The sequence below is a fragment of the Aquarana catesbeiana genome, linkage group LG04, assembly GCF_042186555.1.
Source record: "Aquarana catesbeiana isolate 2022-GZ linkage group LG04, ASM4218655v1, whole genome shotgun sequence".
NCBI lineage: Eukaryota > Metazoa > Chordata > Amphibia > Anura > Ranidae > Aquarana > Aquarana catesbeiana.
Genome location: NC_133327.1, coordinates 217,003,609 through 217,016,002, shown reverse-complemented (window position 1 = coordinate 217,016,002; position 12,394 = coordinate 217,003,609). Strand labels below are relative to the sequence as shown.

Here is a 12,394-nt window from a genome sequence, read left to right as displayed (position 1 = left end):
AGAACTGGGGTATGTAAACTTTTGATCAGGGTCATTTGGGTAGTTTATGTTGCCATTATGGTTTAACAACAACAGTAAACACAGTTGATTGATAATAAATGGCTTCAGCCAAACACTAACCATGAGTGAAAGATAACTTTTTGTGTTATTCATATTCTCTGAAAAATGGCCAAGAAATCTTAAATTCTGCCAGGGTATGTAAACTTTTGAACAAAACTGTACATGTAACACTTATGTAGGGAAATTTGTTTTATCTTTGTGTATCATCTGAGGCTGTTCACTTCACTGGGTATATGTGAGGGTTTACATCCACTTTAAGCACTTCAAAGCCATGCTGTTGTCATAGATGCAGTATGCCATTTCACATTGTCCTGCTGAAATATGCAAGGCCTTCCCTGAAAAAGATATTGTCTGGATGGGAGCATATGCTGCTCTAAAATCTGGATATATCTTTCAGCATTGATGGTGCCTTTCCAGATGTGCAAGCTGCTCATTCCATCCTTACTAATGCACCCCCATACCATCAGAGACGCAGATGTTTGAACTGAGCGCTAGTAACAAGTAGAGAGGTCCCTCTCCTCTTTAGGCGCCTACGGTTGCCAAAAAGATTGTAAAATTTTGGTTTGTCTGACCACAGAAGAGTTTTCCACTTTGCAACAGACCAATTTTAATGAGCTTCGGCCCAGAAAAGATTGTTTGTTTCTGGATCATGCTTTGATATGGCTGCTTCTTTGCATGATGAGTTTTATGTTGCATTTTTGGATGGCATGGCAAACTGTGTTCACAGACCATGATTTTTGAATGTATTCCTGAGCTCATGCAGTGATGACCACCACACAATCATGCCTGTTTTTAATACAGTGCCATCTAAGGGCCTAAAGATCATGGATATCCAATTTTGCGTTTCAGCCTTGTCCCTTGAGTACAGAGATTTTTCCAGAGTCTCCGAATCTTTTGATGACACATGTAATATGTATTATGTACTGTAGATTATATATTTAAAGTCTTTGCAGTTTTACATTGAGGAACGTTATTCTGAAATTGTTCAACAATTTTTAGATGGAGCTTTTCAGATTGGGGAACTTCTGCCCCTCTTTACTACGAGAACACTCTCTGACTTTTGAAGATGCTCTTTTTATACCCAGTCATGTTACTGATCTGTTGTCAATTAACCTAATTAGTTGCAAAATGTTCTTCCAGCAATTGCTTGTTGGTATCACTTACTTTACTCGCTTTTTGTTTCCCTGTCCCAAACTTTTCTGAGAGATATTGCTGCCATCAGTTTCAAAATGATCTTATTTTTTTCTTAAAATTGTACATTTTCTCAGTTTAAAAAATTGATGTTTTCTATTTTCTTTCGGGTTTATGAGATTTGCAAATCAATGCATTCTGTTTTTATGTTGATTTTACACAACGTCCCAACTTCTTTTGAATTGGGGTTGCACATTTTAATCTAAAAAAAATAAAAGAATTTACATTTGTAATAACTAAAAGTTTTTTTTTCTTTTGGTAGGTTATGGGTAAGCGTATTGGAGCAGAAAGGCAGCATGAAGCTATGCAAGAGCCAAAAGAAAATCATGAAGACAACTATGAAGAAGAGGAGGATGAAGATGGGGGCGCCGGGGCAAAGAAACGGCGAGCGGAAATGTGATGTTGTTTACCCCCCACTCCCATATATGTTCCTTAACAAATTCCAAGCTGGCCTTTTTCTATCATGTTCCTTTTGTACTTGTGTGCATATGGGACACTTTTATAAAAACTGTATTTTATTACATAATGCTTTTTATTAACATTAGGCTTTATCTAATATTTTTGAATGACGAGGCTGCCAAAGCCAGTCATTAGTAAACTTTTCTTTTATAATTAAAAAATGAAAATCTATAGGGGATTAAGGTCTCCTATGAGTTACAATGCAGTATATGGTAGTACCAAGTATTGCCATCCTTTTGATAGTTACAAGAACCCTTTATTAGGGCAGTAGTTTCAATTATTGTGCCTTATGTCTCTTATTATAAGAGGAAGTTCAGGCATTTACCTTGTATATTTATTGTTTGTAATATATCCAACATTCAAGGTCATTTTGGAATAATTTCCTTGTTTCTTGTATTATGCAATGATAATATGAAATAATCCTTAAGGGGTGTGAAGGTCGTCAGCAGGAATAACTTTGTTAAATATTATGTAAACCTAATGCAGAATAGTAATGTAATGTGTCATCGCATATCCTTAGGGCCCTTGCAAGTGCTCTTTCTCCAGTGAAAATGGCATTTTATGCTGAAAAGCAGATCACTCTCTGCAAGGTTCAGGCAATGTTATTGTATTCTAACTATTCTTTCTCCTCTCCTCAAGGTAAAATATATATCTTATATTAATTTACTTTCTCTGGAAACCCTCACCATGTATGACCATTTTATGAGGGTTTCTTTCTTTTGCACAGGATGTTTTTATTGCCTTCAGGTCTCTTATGTCTTATGTGGTTTTTATACCCTTTAACATTAGATGTGTCAAGTTTTAAATATTTCTGTCTATGCGATGTGGTGAGGATGAACCACAGAGTGCAGCCCTTTGAGGTGCACAGTGTCACTAATACTTCTTGCTGCTCCATGCTTTCTTCTTTCCGAAGTATATGGGTAGAATGACCCACAAAAGGCAGCTTTTTCGAGGTGCACAGGGAGTCATTGACACTTCTTTCTGCCTCATGTCTCTCCCTCCTCATCTTAAGTATATGGGAACAATGAAGCACAGAAGTGATATATTCGAGGTGCTCAAAGATTCACTCACATTCATGCCACCCCCACTCCTAGGTATATAGGTAGGATGGACATGGTGGGCTGTGACTGTTGTTTTTTTTTCACTGTCTCAGCAAACACTGATGGCATGAGTTGATGTTAGCATTCTGTGTTATTATCAGCCTGTCTCTGCTCATTATTACCCGAAGAAAGGCAGATGGGGAGTTGATATTTTAGGTTTAAAGTAGAGGAGTAATATGCAGCAAGTAATGGTCCTTTTCTACTCTGAAGCCTTCCCAATGCTGACACAATATATGTCACTTTAGGGTGAGGAGTAGCATGAGATTTCCTTCCCTGTTACGGTGTTCCAGTCCAACACCTAATCAATACGCACTGCCACATAACCAGGGGAGTGACATAATCGCTCATCTGATTTGCCCACACAGCTAATTCTAATGCAGGAAGGGGAAATCACAAGATTGCTACTAAAGGGGGAGGAGGGCCTTCGGACCGTTTTTCCAGAGACACATTAGTTTTGCCCTACATGGGCAAAGTGACCAAGTCTTCTTAGTACAATGTCAAATAGGACCATTTGTTAAAAGTCTGTACATGTATTGCCGTGTCACACATTACATTGACCCTGCCGTCTGAACTACAGAGCTTACAAGAGGAATCAGGATCACTGTTAACAGACCGCAAGGTACCATGGGAAATGTAGTCCTTTGAATTTGAAAGTAAACCGCAGCTGAGAAGCAGCAAAGCATGCAGTAAATACAGGAAGTTGTGGAAAAAGATGGAAAGTAGGCAGGCAGCACTCACAAAATGAAAGAAGTAAGCTTATTGAGGATTACACAAAATAACTATTGTTTGTATTCCTATTACACAATGTTGTTTTTCTAAAATGAAAGTAAATGTTGTGGCTATAGGTTTCCTTTAAATGTTGTTACTACCACCAAAATATGACTGCATGTAATCCCTTTGCGTTCAGAAAAGCAGTTCCACCGATCTGAGGTAGAAAATAGTGTTTACCAATATCTTGTCTTTCTCTTGCATCTTTCTTGAAACTAGGCCCTATTCGCAGAGCATACAACATCTTTGACGTGTCCAACTTTTGGACTGCAATTAAATCAAACCGATAAAAGCATTGCAGACATCAGTTATACATTCCCTCGCTCTCTTCATTCAGAGAGGAATAATTGCAGACCCTGCACCTTCTATACAAATGGCTGATCGCTTAGGACACATTTCTAAAACAGTGCCTTAAGTAATTACTCTCTGTTATAGTAAATCTAAGTAATAAACTGAACATATTGTTTGGCTCATCATGACATCAGTGGTGCTATGACTTTTAATTAATGCCTGTTATGTTTACAGTGGAGATTTCATGGCCATGCTCAAAGGTTTTGTTTGATATCATAAATATCAGAGAAGAACCACAATTTTCACAATGAATGAACTCACTGAAGTCCAGAAAAGCCAATGTTCTATCTAGGCAGAATGTTTCATATCAGCAGAATGTTGTACTATGCTCACTAATGGTAGTAAACTTACAACAGTAGAGGTCAATTCAATTGTCTAAGCTTTGTTTCAGTTTGAAAGCTTTTGACACTAGTCCCATCTTTAGGCATTGGGGTTGATTTAGTAAAACTGGAGAGTGCAAAATCTGGTGTAGTTGTGCATGGTAGCCAATCCGCTTCTAACTTCAGCTTGTTCAATTAAGCTTTCACAAAAAAAAACGGGAAGCTGATTGGTTTCTATGCAGGGCTGCACTAGATTTTGTACTCTCCAGTTTTAGTAAATCAACCCCATTGTTTCTTTATTACATCATGCCAGGAGGAAAGAACTGAACTGCCTTCAGAGTATGCAATCATATTCTACAAAAAAGGCATTTAGTGCGATGTATATTGTAAACACTGGGGAAGATTTACTAAAACTGGTGCTCAGAGAATCTGGTGTGTATAGTAACCAATTAGCTTCTTACTTCAGCTTTTTCATCTAAGCTTTGACAATAAAACCTGAAAGCTGATTGGTTACTGTACACATGAGCAACAGATTCCATGTGCACCAGTGTTAGTAAATCTGCCCCACTGATACTTCATTTCTAATCAGACTTTTGCCTGTTTATAATTCTAGAAATTTTATCAGTTCAGAGACTTATTCAGTGCAATCTGATAATAAAACTGCTAAAACTTAAACTCCAAGCAAAGAGCTAATATCTTTATTTTTTTACCCATCTTAGGATTTATAAATGTGGACAGCCATTCTTTTTGATTACAAACACCTCTGCAAGTCATGATGATGACTCTTCTTCTTTCTGGAAACAGAGAGGTGACGTAAAAAGCCAAAATTCTGAACCAATAAATGAGTTTCACCTGTCTGTCTGTGTAAGAGTTGTTTAAATCACAAGACTGATTGACGAGAATTACAGATTCTTTGAACAGTAACAGTAACCATATATAAATATAGTTCTGTATTAATTTAAAGTAACCCTTTCCTTTACCCATCCTCCCTTACAGCACATGCTCACCTTTCCTTACTCCTGTGCTACTAAATTTAGGAATTCAGCTACCAGGAGCAAACTGAAATACCTGACACACCCAAGTATGGGTGAGCATGTGACTCATTTCTGATCTCATTTCTGATCTCCCATGTGACAGTGCTGGGTGCCTCATGACTGCACAAGGGAATGAGTCCATAGCCCCATATAAGCTCCAACACATTGGTTTAGAGCTCCCACATGTCTTTCTTTCCTCAGTTGGCAAAGAAAGTTGGGTGCATGCTGCTTGGATACCATGAATACATTTATTCGTGACTATATAATGCTATCAAGTAGACATTTGGAGCACCTTCATCTTCAATAAAAGACTGACCTAATAGGGTGTGTAAAGTCCTATATCAAATAATATCCCACTGATCCACATAAGAAAGGAACTAAAAAATATACAAAATCATAATTTGCCTTTCACAAGTTGAAATCATAATGTGTTAAACTGTTTTTGGCTTATGTTTGTTCAGACACATAGCTCCACAAGAGATGAGGTTTTTGTGTCACTGGGCAAATGGTTCTGTGTCCTTCATGTTATACAGCAGTTGTAATATGAAGAGTGAGACATGTTGTATGTCAAATATATTGCTTCATGGGCTTTCCACCTATCTTCCTGAACTTTGTATGCTACCCAGATAACCCATACTACCATAGTTTCCAAAAAATTACGCTGTCAGAGTAAATTTTCATCCATATTTCTGATGCCTTCTGATTGGTGTTTACTAAAGTTTAATTGGCAGATTTTCAATGAATATACAACCTCAATTTGTGGCAGTTCCACGAACATTTCTATTCTCCTGACCACTTTCCACTTTTCAACAGACCATTTTAAATGAGCTCTGGCCCAGAGAAGATGGCAGCGTTTCTGGATCATGTTCAGATATTGCACGATGGAGCTTTAACTTGCATTTTTAGATGGCATGGCGAACTGTGTTCACAATCATGCCTGTTTTTTAATGCAGTCTTGCCTGGGGGCCTAAATATCACGGGCATCAAATATTGCTTTTCGGCTTTGTCCCTTGCGCATAGAGATTTCTCCAGCTTCTCTGCATCTTTTGATAAATGATGATGTATTTCAAGTCTTTGTAATTTTACATTTAGAACCATTATTCTGAAATTATTTGACAATCTTTAGATGCAGCTTTTCACAGATTGGTGAACCTCTGCCGGTCTTTACTTTTGAGACATTCTAACTCTCTAATACACCATTTTTATATCCAATTATGTTACTGACCTGTTGCCAATTAATCAAATTAATTGCGATTAATTTAATTCATTCATTGTTCTTCCAGCTCCTCCTTATTAGTACCAGTTTGCCAGCTTTTTGTTGCCCTGTCCCAACTTTTTTGAGATGTGTTGCTGTCATCAATTTGATGACCTTTTTATTTTTTCTTAAAATGGTACATTTTCTCAGTTTAAACATTTGATATGTTTTCTCATTTTTATTGTAAATAAAATATTGATTTATAAGATTTCCAGATCAGTGCATTCTGGTTTTTATGTAGATTTTACTCAGCGCCCCAACTTTTTTGGAATTGGGGTTGTATATTGTGACCTAACCTAGTTTATAGATTTGTCTGGAATTCTTGGAAGCTCGATTTAGGTAGTCAATATATTAAGTAGCACAGTATTAGATAAAATAAATAATTCATGAACTTGTATAGTGTCACAAATCATATATATTAAAAAAACTATGCAGTCCACAATAATTATGAAATAAAAGTCCTTCAATTATCAATGTGTGTGTCCATTATCATTTTCTTCCACTTGTGCCATACTGTACTTTTTCTGCAATGTTTTTGTGAATCACTCTAACTTGTATTGTACAAAACCCATCACCAAGTATTCCAAAATGTAATGCGATGTGCACCAGCAAATGTGCACTTTTTAAGTTTTTTTTGTTTTTAATCTTGGGCTTTATTTTTAATAAAAATAGTCTTAAAGATATGGAGAGCACTATATATTTAAACAGAAGCAACAGTGCTGCTACCCATACAACATAGATGAAAGAGCTCCTGGGTGCCCGATCCACAGCTGTTTCACTGAGTGCACATATAGAAAGATGATCCGCACAGTTGCTCTTAAAAAAAAAAATCTTAATCTTTATTCAGAAACCACAGTCCACAACCACAGATAAGATCAGTTGAAGCGTTTCAGCCTATGAGGCCTTAGTCATACCTAATAACTAAGGGCTCATAGGCTGAAACGCGTCAACTGATCTTATCTGTGGTTTCTGAATAAAGATGGAGATTTTTTAAGAGCAACTATTGGTGTGCGAATCATATTTCTATAGAGCACTATATATATCCATTTTTTGAGCTTCCTATATACAACCAGAAGGATTACTATAGCTAGAGATGGATTGAATGACATCAATACACAGCAGAGGGGAACAACACTTCTGGCATCTCATACCCTGTTTAAATGGAAAGCAGATGAGACCTGATTCCTATTGGGTCAAACCACAAGGTGAGAGTACTGGAATGTTGGTGATGAGTTTTGCACCATAATAGTTGGAGTGACTCACAAAAACATTGCAGAAAGAGTACAGTATTTATGGCACAAAAGAAGAAAGGGATAATGGACACACACAATTAATTATTGAAGGACTTTTATTTCATAATTATTGTGGACTTGTATAGTTGATTTTGGCTTTGTTTTGTTTTTGAATATATGATTTCTGGCATTATATAAGGAGGTATTTTACTATCTTCAGTTTAGGTAGTGGTCCTCTGTGCTGCATTGAATTTGGGGGGGGGGGGGGGGTGGTCTGGGAAATACCATTGTATGTATACCAGAGGCGGCCATGGAATGGTAGTTTGTTTACAGTGTTGACGCCAATGCTTCCTAATCAAGTGAATTCTGATTATGCAAATGTATTTACATACGGTATGCCATCTTCCTAAAAGGTTAATGGTAATTTGGAAATAATTATGTTTACCTCAGCTCTTGAGTATTATTATGCATGGAACCATCTCAGTAAGACTGTGTAATCTTGTGTTAGAGAGTATGTGGTGAATCTAAAATAGATAATGTGAGAAGGCATAGGCTGCACAAGTGTATTGCATTGTTTTATATACCACTGCACTTGTCTCTCTGCCTTTGCCTACTGTGCCTCCTAATATGGTGAAAGCCTAATTCCTAATTTTTAAAATTGCTGACTTTAATGATGTTGTATCTGCTTTAGTCAGCTGAAGAATATGTAGCCTGCAAACTTAAATCTCTTCTCCCCATTGTAAGTACGGTAAATCTTTCTTTCTTTCTTTCTTGCATTGTAAGTCCTTCAAGACTATTGCGCAGATGAACATTGTTTATCGTATTGGTTGAAGTACACCTAGGAATGCTGCTTAGCACATATATGTGCCCCTAAATGGTAGTTTGTGTTCAATGCTGGAGATTATTTTCTAAAAGAGAAGAGGTTGTTCATTTAGTAAAGTGAATGTTCACTTTGCAAAACCAATGGCAGTAAATAAGGGGACAGTGTGCAGCTTAAATACCCAATCAAGTTTGAGAGACATAAAAAAAACAGGATTTTTGACTGGTTGATTGAACTAAACGCTGCATCACCTTATTTACTAGGTTCAGTGAACATTCTATATCTCTTTAGTACATTTTCTCAGGTGTTTAGCATTGATGGGATATAGAATCAGAATCAATCTTACACCTCCCACAGTGTAGTACATCTATAGGAAAAATATTGTGGCCACCTATGAACCAGCCACCATGTTACCTGCAATTTTTTTTTTTGTCTCAGTAGCCCTGTTTTCTTTTCGGTGGAGCCCATTTACTGCTGTGCACTGCCATGGTTTGAGAAGAACATTACAGGTGCATGAACATGTGCTTTTGGAACAAAAGGACATCAATGCGGTGCATGAAAAATGCATGTATCATACATTTTGTGTCCGCTTTAGTGCGTGACAGCAAGTCCCCACTCCTACCAACCTCTACTTTGTTTGACTCCAAACAAAAAAAGCAGAAAGTATTAAAACTCATATTAAAAATGCACGCAAAACACAGGTAAATGCAGAAAAAGGTATGAACCTAGCTTTATATCAAATGTTTTTGTCATCATTCCTAATCTTACCAATAGTGCAGTCCGGTTTATTTAATTAGGCCATGCAAAGAATAATAGTGTGTAATTTACAGCAATCGCGCTGTACCTTTTTTCATGTGTTTTAAAGCATTCTGAACAATTAAAAAGATTGCTGTATGTTACTACATTGTGGGCTTTGTTTTTTGCCTTTCACAAATCAGTATGTTGGAAAAGATCTAGTATGCTGACTGCTAATGATCATTGGAAATTAGCATCTCAGGAACATTTAACATTTGCTTACACCAGGACATTTATATATTTCCTTTGGGAATATGGGATATTAAAGCTAAATAAGGCAAGCTCCACTAGTGCCGTAGTGAATTCTTCATCAGAGTATAAGGGGAATGTACATGCGCCCTGGCATTAATTGCACATTACATTTAAATGGGTACACATATTGTAAAATCAATGTTATTTTATATAACATGGGAGATTAAGTTAAAAATATGTCCCACAATCTTATGTTTATATTTGGTATAAATCCTATTCTCACCACTACACATTTACCAGTCATATGTTAGAAACCACCAGCTGTACCTCCATAGGATACAATTTGTTGATAGATACAATATAATAAGTTGTGGGGAATAGTCTGATATTTAGATACTGAAGCATAGTAAGTAGAGTGAATTCTACTGCTCTTTCCCTGAACCATGGTAAAAACAATAATTAGCACCTAATAGGTTAAGCTGGCCACAGGAACTATTATGCAATCATCTAACATATTTATGGTTAACAAACAGCTGTATTGTATAAAGACCTCCTTAAACAATATGTTTATTTTGCATCAGTCACGTCCGTTTACACTACCAGTACATAACTATTTGCACATTTTTCTGATATGATTTAAAAGATCAAACTGAGCAACATCTGGCTGTGTGTCACCAGTCATATTTGCCCAACTCAATTTTTCACCAAGGGTCCTATGCTTCTATACTTCTATGCAAAGTAGTGAGTCTGATGCATTGAACTGTAAAGGAAAGTAAGCAACCTAGTGTTGAGGAAAAATAGATTCAAAGTATTGAAAAAAGTGACTTTAAGTATTTTTCATATATGTTGCTGTATCAGATTTATGTTATGTAGTCTTTCTTTTGCCTTTCTTAAAATAAATCAGTATCTCTATTTTTGTAAATAAAGTTTTTGTGATGTATTTTGTGTTAGAAAATTGGGTCATACTTCTAATTATATACTCTGTTGGCATCCTCTGACCTTTCTATTTTTTAGCATATATGGAGATATGCTTAAACTATTATGTTATAGGGCAACTTTTGTAATACACTAACACACAGGACCCTCACTGAGCATTTTTTTACTAATTCCACTATGCCTATCAGTCAATCGATTGTGTATGGACTTGGAAAAGTGGATGGTGGAGAATTAAATCCAAATGTTTCTGTTAGAGGGCATTGAGTGGTAAATTGTGAGTTAAAGCAGGACTAAACTCTCCTATTGTTTTCAGCCAAGGAAACTGCCATCTTGGCCTCTGTTTGATCTTCAACTGCCATGATGCTGCACATGTGATTAGTTATGACACCTGCTTTGATCATTTGACGGTTTGGTTGAGAGAAAAACCAATGTGGCCATTACATTCCCAGCATATGTCGGGAATGTAATTGTATTTTGAAACTGTTAAATCCATGGGTTTAGTTCTGCTTTAAGGATGATAGAACGATTGAATTTTTCACCCCCCTATACAGGACTGACTGGATGGAGCATTTTATTAAAGCACCTCTGTGACACAGCGCTGACAGTAGTGCTGCACAGATCCTTTTCAGAGAATAGCATGGTAATTTCGTTGGGAGCAGGTATCCCCTTGGGTGTGCTGGCTCTTTAGTACTATGATTTCGGAGATACCTTCCATTCTTTGACCAGACCACAGTCTCAGTAGTACCACCTGTCAGGCCTTTGATTACAACGTGTGCAATTGCAGCTGGAGTTATAAAAACCCAAGAAGATTTCTTAGGCCACTATATTAGTGGTCGATAAGTGGCCTTTTCAGTATTGATGCTCTTTCAAACTTTGTTTTAGCTAACTTTATATATTTTATTTTAACTGTAGATTATATTCCCTTTTGACAATGATGATCTGATTCTTCCACTGGTTTCTGTTATCTCTCAGGAACTCCAGTCAAAGTTCCTAGCTCTGGGCTTGAAATGTTTACACTGTGTTCTTTACATCACAATGTAATTGGTGAAACTAACAGGGAGACCAAAGTTCCATAAAAAAATAGCCACAGCACATGGGTTGACCTGGGAATTTCACCACCAGTGTTCCCAACAGAAAAAAGAAAGTAGTTGTTGACTCAATTCACCAAACCCTAGCCACAACTGAAATACAGGTTTTATGTGGAAACACTTTAAATAGGAAAGCAGTGTAGGAAACCTGGGAATCTGAGTTTGACATATAGACTTATGTTGTGAATAGTACTGCTGTGCCCCAAAGTTCTGTTTAGCATTGCTGAGCATGCTAGCTATGCATCTTTTACTGTTTTATGAATGTATTCAAGTTCCTTATTCACTTTTTAAAATTGGAGTTGGAGTTGTATCATCAGATACTGCTGTTAAACATAGGACAGGCACTGCTGTTACATAAATCAAAATACACATTGCCAATACAGTGAACAAGTGTGTCTCCTAATGTATATTATGTATATACGTATTTCAGAATACAGAAATAATTTTGATGTGTTTGTATTTTTATTGACATTTTGGCGGTAAAATATTTTTGTGGTCCAACATAAAATAAATTGCTGTTGTGGAGCAATAAATTAATTTCAACAATAAATATCTGCTGCGATACTATGGAACTAGTGTGCCTGTCAGTTATTGTTTTCCATGTTTATTTACTTTACCTTTACATCTGAATATGTTGTGGATTATTTAATAAAGTAGAGTGAAGAGAAGTTTTATGTACAGAGAAAGTTCCTCATTAGCAACCAGTACGTTTTTAACCTTTATTTGTAAAGAGAAGAAAGATTAGAGAAAGATAATTAAATGTTGGTTGTTATGGGCTACTGTATATAGCTAT

The 12,394-nt window shown here is 36.5% G+C and overlaps 1 protein-coding gene across 4 annotated transcripts in view; it reads left to right on the top strand.

Annotated features, from left to right (window-relative positions):
* GOLIM4 (golgi integral membrane protein 4) overlaps nucleotides 1-10,517 on the top strand; it is a 217,352-nt gene extending 206,835 nt beyond the window's left edge. For all 4 annotated transcript variants that reach the window (XM_073626155.1, XM_073626153.1, XM_073626154.1 and 1 more), the window contains one exon: nucleotides 1,514-10,517. In XM_073626155.1, the coding sequence (XP_073482256.1) occupies nucleotides 1,514-1,651 (138 nt within the window). In that variant the 3' untranslated portion in view covers nucleotides 1,652-10,517. The remainder of the gene's footprint in view (nucleotides 1-1,513) is intronic.
* Nucleotides 10,518-12,394: the final 1,877 nt, after the last annotated feature.